Source organism: Corvus hawaiiensis, chromosome 2 (genome assembly GCF_020740725.1).
Source record: "Corvus hawaiiensis isolate bCorHaw1 chromosome 2, bCorHaw1.pri.cur, whole genome shotgun sequence".
NCBI classification, from domain to species: Eukaryota; Metazoa; Chordata; class Aves; order Passeriformes; family Corvidae; genus Corvus; species Corvus hawaiiensis.
Window position 1 is genome coordinate 98069205 of NC_063214.1, and position 12694 is coordinate 98081898.

Consider the following 12694-nt stretch of genomic DNA (forward strand, 5'->3'; position numbering starts at 1 on the left):
GGGAAGAGACCCCTCTCAAGATTCAGCAACTTTTATACTCTGAAACTTTCTCCTGATGCTAACTTTAATTATCCTTTGTTCATATTAATCCCATTTGTATACTGCCTGCACTGGATGCACAGAACAGATTATTCACTTTGCAGCTCTTCTGACTGATACCACCACCTCAAAGTTTCACTTCTTTTGACTAACTAGGTTTTTCAGTGTTCTGAAGTCTTACTTTCTAGACTGCTCTTGACTGGTGTTCGGTGGATTTTCACTAGAGGTCCAAGTAAATAGTGACTTAGAATAGTGTAATATAGAATGAAATTACCCTGGTTTAGGTTGTGGGTTTTGTGACTGTAGTATTTTGACTTAGCAATTTATGGAAGTAGTCTTACTGTAATAGTTTCTAAAGATTTTCTTATAGCAAATAAGTTACAGTGACCTAGGAAGCAAATCTGGGCTTTGTTCCTTGATTTCTTCTCATGAGCTGGAGTTTCAAGAGAATCAGGTCTATCAATCTTCTGAATTCTTATTCTGTTAGCTGTTCTGTTTCTGGATTTTTAAGTAATGGTCTTGTCTAAACGACTGAAGCCAAGAAACAAAAATTCCATTTTTCTGACTAGTTATGTCTGTCTGGAAAAATAATAGGAAAGATTAATTGGCATCTTTTGCTTCACCATCTAGTTTCGTCATTCCTGGCCCTCTTGTCTCCACTTCTATGCTGTTCCTTATGAAGTTAGCCTAAATTGCTAAGCATAAGGTATCCTGTATGTTTGTGTAAGTGCATGTGATACAGCACTTTCTCAAATTAAACCTCTACATCTCTACATATCCTCCCTGATTTCATTCCTAACCTCCTTGATGCACTAGAATATGCAAAATCCAGTGCCATTCTCTTGTGCACAGAAAAGTCTTAGTTGAAATTACCAAAGCAAGTCCTAGTACTTATGATGTCACACACTTTGAAATGAGAAACAAACCAGAAACAAAAGTATAAGCAAAGCATACCTAAGTATAGCATCTTTATCTATCTATCTTTTACTATATATGTATATATTTTGTTGTTAGGAAGAATGGTGATGTTGTTGTTACCTTAGAAACCAGAATGCCATGGACAATTGCCAAGTCATGTTAAGTTTGTTTTGAGTATTTGATCTCTTGCTCAAGTTAAAGCAATAGATTTCAGAATAAACTGCAGAAGATGGTAAAATTCGACACTTAAATTAGTCTGAAGTTTATGTAAAGGTCAGCTACTTCAGACTATTTTAGAATAAAGCATTTTGAGAAGTTTAAATAGGAAGATGGTTTAAGGCACATAGTATATTGATTTTATTTAAAAGTGTATTGTCTCCCAAATTTTGCTTAGAAGTGAGATATATGTGCAAAAAGTTAAGTTAGTTATAAAACTAAGATTGATAACTAATTTCTTAATGGAAAATTTGCTAAGTGTATGTTTTCTCTCATCACCAGCAGATAGATAGTCAGTAAGGGCAGCAGCAGCAGCCAGCTAGCCTGATGAATGAGTGTAATCCAGTTTCTTTGTATTGTACAGCTTGAGAAATGCCAGTGGCCTGACAGCAGCAGACCTTGCACATACCCAGGGCTTCCAAGAATGTGCCCAGTTTCTCTTGAACCTCCAGAACTGTCACCTGAATCGTTTCTATAGCAATGGCACCTTAAATGGGGTTCATCAGAATGCAGGTCCCAATCCATTCAGTGGTGGGACAAGTCGAAAGAGATCCTTTGAAGATACGGAGTCTGCTGGAGTAAAGAAGGCTAGAACAGAAGGTGAGACCCCAGAGGTAAAAGGGATGGGTTGATACTGTTGCTGAGAAAGGAAAATAAACGTTTTAAAGCCTTTTGGAGTGGATGTTGAGTATTATTGACAAATTCACATATCTAAATTACATATTAATACAAGAAGCAGATTAATACAATTATTCCATGCTGCAAGATCCCAGTTTTTCCTATCATCATCTTGGCGTGTTCAGAAATTTCTATTTCCAGAAAGTGCTAAAGCTGTATGATGCCAAGAATATTTACGCAGAGGAGTAGGAGCTGAAATTAGCTTCTACTCCTTCCTCAGTTTCTTCAGCTTTAGGAGAGTCAAATAACATTCCATGGATTCACAGAGATGCCCAGATGTTCTGATAATTTTCTGTTCAGGGATTAATTCACAGTTCAGAAACTGCTAGGTAGGGTGGATGGAAGAAATTGAATGCAGAAAGGTTTCTCAAATCTAGAGGGGTTTTGTCTGTAAGTTAACATTCTTTAAGTTTCCAGGATTGTTTTCCAAGGGGAACTGCTATCTTACCAGAAGGGTGTTAGACTAGAATGAACCTTAAGGTTTCCTATCCAGCCTTGAATTGAGGATACTGCTTCTTTGCCAGGAATAATGGAGTAGTATAACCTAAAGATACCTTTTGGTAGCTCTATGTAGAAATGGTTTTTTACATCTTAGGAACACCTTGAGTAACATGATTAAGGAGAATTATCTTCTTCCTTTCTATTGGTCATCCCACTAAATTCTTATTAAAAACAAGGGAGTAGTTCTGAACTCAAACCTCCTTTTTCCTAATGATGCTAAAGGATGCTTTTCTTTAGCATCAGGAAAGGGACTTTGTAGGTCTTCATTGAAGATGCTTTCTAACATATGTGACTTTCAGTGAGCCAAATAGAATGGGCTTTAACAGTGCTTAATTCCAGATAGCAAGGGCAATTGAGACCTAAACCATGTTTTTAAATATGACCTGGGTAACATAAATCACATTGATATCTACTCTAGTATTTGTTCAGTACTTGCTATCCAGACGCCATTTTGCCTATAGCAGGATCAGAGACCATAACTGGGTACTCCATTGCCAGTCATAAACAGGATATGTTGCTTCATGTAGCTAGTTTAAATGATAAATTTCATTATGGAGAAGAGTCCCTGTGCAGTTAAATACAAGACTTCAGGAGTAAGTATTTCCCAGGTTGCTACATAGGATAAGAGAACTTGCACTTACAAGTGCCCATAACAACTACAGAAAGATGTTTTCAGTCCATTGATCTGCTACCAGGAGGCAATATCTGAAGTCAGGTTAATTTATCTTGCATTTTGAAGAGCTGCTCCATCTGAATGTTCCTAAGCAGCTGTCTCTTTCAGTCGATAGGCAGCATTTCCCCACAGTCTGGAGGGGTGGCACTGGGCTACACATGTTCTCTCTTTTGCCATGAAGTAGCAGTATCTGCATTACCTTTCACTGTACAGAGCTGGTCCAGTACCTAAATTAGATTGAGCAAATGGACAATGCTTGAAGTGAATGAGTGCTCCTGAGCAATTACAGAAATGTTGGAAAAGGAATTGGAGTCGGTAATTTTTGAAAGTGTTACCAGTATGACTTCTTAAGACCTTCACAAACAAATGCAAAAGCTTTGCTGCTTTTGCTTGAAGGTGTTTGGAGTAACTAAGAGACGCATCCCAGCTGCGGAAGCTGCAGTTTCTAATCTGACGTGTTTGCCCTCAAAAACATCAGCATCAGTAATAACTATTGCATCAATGTAAAAGTCTGTTGCACTGAGAATGAGTCACTGTTCCTGAGGCTTTTTGGTAAACAACAGAGCTGAGTAATGAGGTGGTATCAGTACATCTTTGTGCTTAGCTGGCCTTTGTAAAGAATAAGCCCAATTTTGTGTTAATTTTAAACTTACTAAAACCACACTGGTCTGTTGTCCTTCAAAGTCTATTTGCACAGGAGATTCCAGATGTTCAGAGAGTGAAGGCAACCTGTATTTGCAGGGAGGAGTCAGATTTTGATGGCCATACCCCAAATCAGAACAATTCACTGCTTTGAAAAAAACTACTTGCTGTGACAACATACATCCCTTACAAGAACCTGTAAGCACTAGAGTTGAGAGAAGATAAATGCTTAAGGTGTGCTGTGCCCTGGAATAACTAAACTGGGCAGTGGATAAACATTACTTGCAATTGTTCATATGCACACAGGTCTATCTCCTAACAAGTCCATAGTATTAAAAAAAGGCTTAAACCTCAAAATTAGGCAACGCTGATACACTGTACACTGTGATAAAAACTAATTACTCAAGTGTAATTAACAGAAGTAAATTGGTGAGCACTCTCAGGATATATGCCAAATAATTTTTAATTTTGACTTAAAAACATAAACTGGATTTTATGTTCATTTTTCTGAAATCAATTTCAGAAATTTCATCCTGCTTCCTGGGCGGGTCAGCAGAGGGTGGTGCGCAGGTTCAGAGATGGTGATAATGATGATGCACACTGGGCCAACTGGACACACAGCTGTATTCATGTCAGTCCTGATCCTGGCCCCTCTAGTCCAGCCCTCAGCAGGTTGACTTGTGCTCTGTGCTGTGTGTGCTGCTCACAACCAGTGTCTCAGTGTCACGAGCCTCAGCACAGATGCTTTGGATGTTCTGTGTGAGGTGTGATGGAGGGCATTCCTGGAATTGCACCGTGGAAGTGACCAAAATGAAACTGCACTTTCATACTCGTCTAGGTAACTAAAAGAAAATGTCTTTCCCTTCCTGGTTTAGGGTAATTTGAAGCCTGCTGATCCAAGGGCCCTGATGTGATTTAGGCCCTCAGTGATCTCTTTGGCCCTGGAACACTTCAGAGCTTAAGGTTCTTTAAAAATGAGTGGTTTATGAAAATTTTGGTCATGCCCAAGGTAATGGGAGCTGAATTGCAGTCCACCAAAGCAGGCATTTATAACATAATATTACGAGTGTGTGCAGTGTGTGCAGGAAAGCGTGTTAATGTCAGCGTGAGAGCCGGGCAGGGCCTGCTGGGATGATACTGGAGCAGTGCTCTGGGTAGGTACAAGAAGCAGTAGTGAAGTCAAGCCCATCGTGCTTATTAAAGCATTCCCTCCAGCAGTCTAACCACTTGTCAGCTTCTCTCAGAAGACAGATCTGCTTGTTCAGCTCTATGAAGAGATCCCTGGAGCAGTCTGGTATGGATAGGGGTGGGTTACTGGGACCTGACCCTTGGGAGTGAAAAAGAGAGCAGTTTAGACTTACAGAAGACAAATGTGAGTTGGGCACATCACCTGTAAAGCCTAAATATGAGTAACTTAAATTTTTATTTATTAACCTATTTGTACATCAGACTAGGAACTTTGATATGTGGGTGCAAAGTCTAATAGGTACCCTGGTAATTCTCTCTTTTGCTTTAATAATGGAAGTACTCATCTTATTGTTGGCTGAGTTTTCAAGTGGGAACTAATGGGCTAAACATGACTCTCTTTTTGTCAGCTTACAGTTTCGATGGCTTAATACCCATGCTGAATGGAGGAGTTGAGGACGATGCTGACAATATGCACGTTGATAGAGAGTTTGCTGTTGTATCAGGTGGGAGTGGACAGTTTCCTGTTAACTACAACAACATTCAAATGGTTGAAGACACCAAACAACAGGAGAGTACTTCTGTTGGACCAAAAGAAATTGAAATATACACTGTTTCTGCAATGCAAACTCCTTGTCGTTGCAAGAATCAATATGCGTTTTATTTTTAATTTAAGTATAAAACTTAGTCCTTTATTTTTGCACATTGTTGTCTGGAGTCTTGGAAACTATTGTATTGCTGTTAACACCCATTATATTGGGAGTTTAGTAGGTATTGAAAATTAGCTGTTTCATGCAATGTATTGTAATGGTGAAAGAGAAGTTTATTAGTCATTTCTTAATATTTCAGGTAAACAAAAGTCCATGATGGCTGTTCACTTTTAACCTGAGGCTTGTATTACGTTGTGCCTTGCTTCTAGTTACTATAATTTTGGGTTAAAGGAAGTTCAGAAATAAGTTAAATTATTCATTTAATTTTGATTGAGTAGATAGTAAGAAGACTTGATAGGGAAACATCCTAGCTTTGAAAATAACGTGTTGTGACAAAACTATATTCAAAACAGTGCAACAAATACTAGAGAATAGTCTGGACATACATCCTGTGTTCAGAATTTGTTCAGACACAATGACATAAGTGCAGGATCCTGCTATGGGATTTTTTAATGTAAATTGAAGATTAGACATCACAGTTTTAATCTTACTATTTGGAACTAGTGTACCTTGGAAAACAGATTTTGTGTTTTGTACCAATCATCATGAAACAGTCAAAAATGTTGCTAGGATTGGTCAATATTAATGCTCTAGATTTTTTAAGGGCTGCTTAATCAAGATGCTTTTGGTAACCCCAGGATGTGTATAGAGTTTGATTTAAACTGTCTGGGGTCAGCTTTTTTTGCACTTTGTAGGTTAAGACATGGTGTTACTACAATAGTGCGTTACTACATTCAGAAATGAATTTCCTATTTATCAATTTTTTTCTGCCAGAAGTATGTTTATGCTTTGTACCACAGATCCAATTCAACAAAGGGAATGATAATTAATAGATTTTAATATATTAGGAATAAATATATATGCATATATATAATCAATACTTTAGAAGTAGACTATGATATTTTCCAGTGATAATTACTAAGTGTTCTTACTTATGAAAAATTTTTTTTTTTCATAAATATACTCTATTACTCTATTACTATAGGTGCTCATTTTTAACCAATGATAACATTCTATAATTATCACTAGAACTATTCGTTACCTACTTTTGCATATTAACTAATAGAAGTGCCAGATTTATTAAATTTGATTTGGCAAAACCAGCCTATAAGGGTTTATTTTTAAACAGTTAAAATTTTGCACTTTTCAGTTAATAAACACAATATGAAACTCCTTCTGTGCGTTTTCATCACTGAAGTATTAACTTTGAAGTCTTGATGGGTTTGTGGGGGTTTTTTTCCACTTTTAATGAGAATTCATGGTTAGTGAGTTTAGCTGATGTGGTTATTTTAACTGATGTAGGGACTAAACAGGAAACTCCAGTTAGTACTTCCAGGGAGTTAAAAATTGGACACATTTCTTGTGTTACCTATTGGTGTCTGTGGAGTATCAGTGCTGTAATTTGTATTTCAAATAATAGCCATGCAAAAGACTGAGAGAGAACCAAAACTCCAGATTTTTCCTTGTCAGACAGTGGTACTCATTACGTGTCACTTAAATGGGAACCCAGTGTTTTACAAATGTGGGAAGTTGCCAACAGACTAAATTAACTGAATTAATTTGTATACATGCAGTAAATGCAATCCTGTTTTGCACATGGGTTTATGCGTTCATGGAGACATAAACATATGTGCATGTATCCAAGGATAATCACAGAATGTAAAATCTTTAAATGTCACCACATAGCTCTGTAGTTGCTATGTTTGCCTTGCTCATCTTTACCAATATAGACATAAATTATATTTTTAAGGTGGAACATATCATGCATTTTTTGTGCTAGTACTTTTGAGTACCACTGCAAAAACATGCATTTCAGACAGACTGATGAAATCTGTTCATGGAAACAAAACCTATTGTACTAATTACTAACGTCAAAGGGGAAATTGCTTCAAAACAGTTGTCAGTGATTTTTGCATGCACATTTTTAGAATTTTGTTTCCTACTACTAGTATTTTTTAGTCTTCTGTGCACTCTGCTGTTGCTATTGTATGGCATTTTGCATGTGGATTGTACACATGCTATTATAAATGTAGAATTAAATACAAACCTGCCCAGTATGTTATCTAGCAAGCTGCTAGGTACATTGAAGTACTTTCTGAATAAAGGAACTTAAAAACATTTTATATTAGCACCCCAATGTACCATTTCTCTGTTTGACTTACTTCAGTGCATACTGTACTGTGAGAGTTACAACTAAAAAGAAAAAAAAGCCACAGTTAAATCACAGCTGAAAAATAAAAAAAAACCAACTCTTCACCCTCTCACAGATACTCACTTCTTGTATGTACATAATCTTCCATCCCAAGAGGGCATTACAGTTAAGGTGGAAAGATGCCTTTTATTCCACCCTTGAATACGCTGCCCAGAATGTTGTCTGCTGCACTTATTTCATACAGTTAAATGAAAAAAAAAAAAAAATCGGAGAATTTCACATTGTCTTTGCAAAGACTAACATAGGCATATTTTCAAAACAGATGTAGATAGATAGTTGCATTTTCAACATAAGAATCCATGCCACAAACTTACTGGTCAGATCTCATTACTTGGAACTACCTGCATTGTTATAAAGAAAGGATAGATTTATTTTCAAAGTTGTGTATGGAAACATTTTTTAAGTAAGTGAAGTATAGTGGAGACATTTTGATGTATTTCAATCTATTCTTAATTGTTGGTGACAGGTGTATTTCTTAATGCAGATATGAATAGCAGTAGCTCCATATTGAATGCACTGACAAATGGATGTGCCATCAATGGACATTTGGATTTCACCGCCGCACAACAGCTCAGTGGGATGGATGCCAGGCGTGAGGAGTGCTTAGCATTAACACCTAATGGAGTCATTCCTGGAGTAACTTCTCCCAGTAGGCATCGAATTCATGCCAGTAACGGCACCGAGGAACCGGAAAAAGCCATGAGTAATTCCACCGATATGTGTGGATCTCTCCACCTGAATGGAAGCCCGAGTAGCTGTGTTTCTAACCGGCCCTCATGGGTGGAAGACCCTGGAGATACTTTGCACTATGGACACTATCATGGTTTTGGGGATACTGCTGAGAGCATCCCCGAACTCAGTAGTGTTGTTGAGCATTCCAATTCTGTCAAGGTCGAGCAGAGATATGACAATACTGTCCTAGGCACAATGTATTTGTACCACGGTTCCTAGGTGAATGACATTTATATCAAATGCATATTGAAATTGCTACCAAATGATACTAGGGGGACAGAATCCTCACATAGCATTAAATTTGAAGATTGCAACTTGTTGCTATTTTTACACTTTGTTTATATGAAAAGTAAACCTTTAATTTGACGGCCTTATACAATAGTTGTAGTTTGTTGCATGTATGGGGCTTATTTAGTGATAAAATAGGTGCTGTCATGATGGAATGTTTATTGTTTTCATTTTTTTATTATGGAATGTTCCGGTTTTGTATTTTTTTCCTAAGCTTGTGAACACTATCTTTCCCTTTTTAGAGCTGTTTCCCTTTTATTAAGTTTAACTGAATTTTGTGAAGAAAATGTTACGTATGTGCATCACTTAGAGGTAAAGATTTTTCTTTTCCGTATCTTCTGCTGAAGCTATGGTAGCAATATCAATGCCAGCTCTCACTATGCAAGGTTGAAAGTGGCAATCTTCTGGAGCTTCTCTGACTTTATAGTTTGTACATTTGTTTGGTATAATTAGATGTTCATCTTTAAATTTTACAAACAAGTTTGTTTAAAAATGCAGAGACAAATTTGGAAGAAGTTGCTGTTTCACTTTCTGTAGCGTAGAAGTGCTTTCTGTTGTTGTTGGGCTCTTTGCATTACAGAGTGGGAAAGTGGGCTGCCTTTGTTTGGTCGCAGTTGGGTGTGCCTCAGGTTAGCTCTGTGGTGGGTTTCTTTGGCTTCTCTCCTTTATGTGTGTGCTTGATATTTTACCATAGCTCGCAGACTGGAGGCATGTTGGCACTGTTCTGCTTTGTACGCAGTTGAAAATTGCTGTTACTCGTTATAGAATTTGCCAAGTCAAAATACTTGAGTTTGACTGTCTTGGATATACATTTATTGTCTTTTTTTTTAACATATGCTTTGAAAATGTAATGTTGTGTACTCTTTGGGCTATGCTCACGGAAAATACATTGTATTTAATGCTTAATACACAAATCAAAATTCATATAAGTGCACTATATGAGCACTAATACTATAAGTTGCTGCTTGTGTTATAAGTGAAGAGTGGGGAAGAATATGATAAATGAGATAAGCCCTCTGAATTGTGTTGATTTTTTTTGTTCTTGTTTTGTTTAAAAAGGGACCTTTACAAATTGGATTTTAAAAAAAAAATAAACATATTACATTGTATCTGAATATTTTGTTCAGATGTTATTATTTAGCGGCAAGTCAAGAAAGCGTTAAATAAGTTATTTGTCACAATTCTCATAATCTTTCTCAGTGCTGCTGTGGAATTTCTCTTTGTCAGTATATGAAAGCAAATGGAAACAGCCCAACAAGTTGTCCTTGACTGAATTACAGAAACACAAACTGGATATTTGGTGTATGACAGTCATATCAGCCTTCAGCTCAAAAAATACCGGGTTAAAATATTGCCTGTTTGTAAATAAAAAATAAAATATGTATAGTCTCATTCAAACATTTTTAAGCAAAATGCTACTGACTGCAGGGAAGTCAGTGTTTGAAATAGCCTTTACACTCCACGTGGTTCACTACACACAAGATGCTCACAGTGTATTCAGGTTGAAAGTAGCACTGACAGGAAAATTGACCAGTTCTTTTGCAGATAGTTGGCCAGACCAGCAAAACTCCTCAGTGCCTTCTGGAGACAAAAGAAAAAAGACCATTAGTGAAAGCTGAGTGTCACCTGAGATGAGATCTCTGGCATGCATATTAACCACTTGCTTGTGCTTGGACGACTGCACCCAGGCCCTGTTTTTAGATGGTTTAATTTGCTGGTGTAGTGCCCAGAGGAGCGTGTGCCATTGCCATTGAACTGGCACAAGACAGCGACTCTCATTTGCTGTAGAATTTGGGTTTGAGGATCTTAGTATTTGCTGAGTTTGCTCCACATGCTTTCTTGTATTTTTTCAAATAAATCAAAGCAACTCATAGTAAGCGCTGCCATCTTCCCTTCATGGCCGTAAACTGATCCCTAGAGGGCTCGCTTGGGGTACAACTAAATTGGCATATGAGGGTGTAATGTTAGGTACATAATTTTAGCATGGTAAGATTTATACTCTGTTCATAAGGCAAGATTTATAAAATCTGTGTACATTTGGTTTTCATTCACTTGCTCTTCACATGTTTTCACCTAAAAATACCTTGGAAGACATTGTACTTCAAATTCAAAGGGAGAACTTGCAGCTTTATTTTAAAAAGCACTTGTGCGCCTGTGTGTTCAGCCACGTGCTGATAGACAGATTCCAAGGTCTATATCTGTTGTCAGGCCCCATTAAATCAACTGGTAAATTATGATTAAGTGGAGAAGACCAGTGAGGGCCGTAAGATGTAGATGCACTGTGTGTGTCCCCTGGGTGTGTCTTCATCTACAGTTAATGTTGCAAAAGTAGAACTCTGTGACAGAGTATGACTCAGGTAAGAGCTGAGGTGTCTCAATTTTAAAACATCAAATAAGGATAAGAATTCCAGGATGGCACTTTTGCAGGTGCTCTTCGAGACAATGTATTTACTTACTGCAAAGGCCATCTAAAGTCTTTTTTTTAATTATCCCATAAATTTTCAATAGAACATGAAATAGGGAATCACAGAATCCCCATGTGGTTGAGGCTGGTGAATACATACCCAAGTGTATGCTGCTGTTGAGAGCCCATACCACACTCACAGGAAAAATATTTTCTCATGCTTACTTGGAATTTTCTGGTTTTCAGTTTGTCCTGTAATTTGAGATACATATGAGCAATGAAGTTATAAAAGTAATCAGCTCAGCAGATCCAGCTGCACTTCTGTGCTGAACTGGTAAGTAAAGAATTGTCAAGCACAGAATGAGTTCTGCCAGGTGTGGCTGCATCTTTCTGTATCACAGAATCATAGAACGGCCTGGGTTAGAAGTGACTTTAAAAGTCATTTACGTCCAATCCCCTGCCGTGGGCAGGCACATGTACCTGTTGATGATGCTGAGGCCTTGTTTTTAAATATCTTGCTGTTAAAATACAGAAGACTTCCTTGGGGTTGCTGTGCTAGACCAGCTGAGGTACTTGGAGAAGCCTAGCAGAGCTCACAAACCCTCCTCAGGCCTGAGTTACCAAGTCTCAGATTCTGCTGACAACAGTGCTGAGCCATTAAGCTGTGCTTTGCAATTCCTGAAAAGACTGCTGGGTTTTAAACACCTGCAGTTAAAGTCTCACAAGCTTTTTGTCTAGCAAGGGCGGTAGTATTGAAGGACTGTTCATACTTGGGCCTTTTGTCCAAGTCTAGAATTTTCAAGGCTTTCATCAAGCGAACATTGTTTTAGATGTTGCTTTGTCTTACTGTTATCTTGGTTCTGGAAATGGCTGTCCAAAACAAAGTTTTCTTTCTATCTGCCAGATGTAACTCGATAGCACCACTGCGAATGTCATATGGAATTCACTAACCAGTTATTCTCACCATCGTCCTCATTATCTCTTTGACTCTCAGTTTTGTATGAACTTTCAGTTTATTTCTTTCTGGCTGATGCAGATGTTTTTGCCCTAATTCCCCCTCAGTGTAGCTCCTTTCCTATTTTGTTTTTCAAAACCATTTGCAGAGTTTTGGCAGAAATACAAGTCAGTGCAGATTCAGGCCGTGTTTTGATACAGAGTACTTCTGACTGAGTAGTTAAAATTAGCAGCACTGCAAGAGGGAAAGGGAAGTGTTACACTACTTCTTACGTAGTTACAGTCTTTAATATTTTTAACAATCCCCCGATTCCAAATGAAATCTAGTCCAAACTTCTAACAGTGAAGGAAGAAGGCTTTCATTTGGGATACGTATTAGATTAAGATGAGATGCTGCTTGGCTTCAAGAGCCAAATACTTTCACACCCTTTGAACTTTCCTGATTGCTAGTCTTGTATCTTACTGATCAAATCCTGATGCTTGATCAGGCTCTCGTTCTGTAAGCTAGCAAAAGACACTCTGTAATACAGTGTATTTCACTG

General features: G+C 37.8%; 1 protein-coding gene across 2 annotated transcripts in view; it reads left to right on the plus strand.

The window, feature by feature from the left end:
* The window catches only part of ANKRD10 (ankyrin repeat domain 10), a 37534-nt gene extending 27625 nt beyond the window's left edge, over positions 1–9909 (plus strand). The window contains exons 4-6 of one of the 2 annotated variants that reach the window (XM_048328120.1): positions 1538–1773; positions 5263–5358; positions 8241–9909. In XM_048328120.1, coding sequence (XP_048184077.1) covers positions 1538–1773; positions 5263–5358; positions 8241–8725 — 817 coding nt within the window. In that variant the 3' untranslated portion in view covers positions 8726–9909. The remainder of the gene's footprint in view (positions 1–1537; positions 1774–5262; positions 5359–8240) is intronic. The other variant, XM_048328129.1, reaches the window with a different exon arrangement.
* Positions 9910–12694: the final 2785 nt, after the last annotated feature.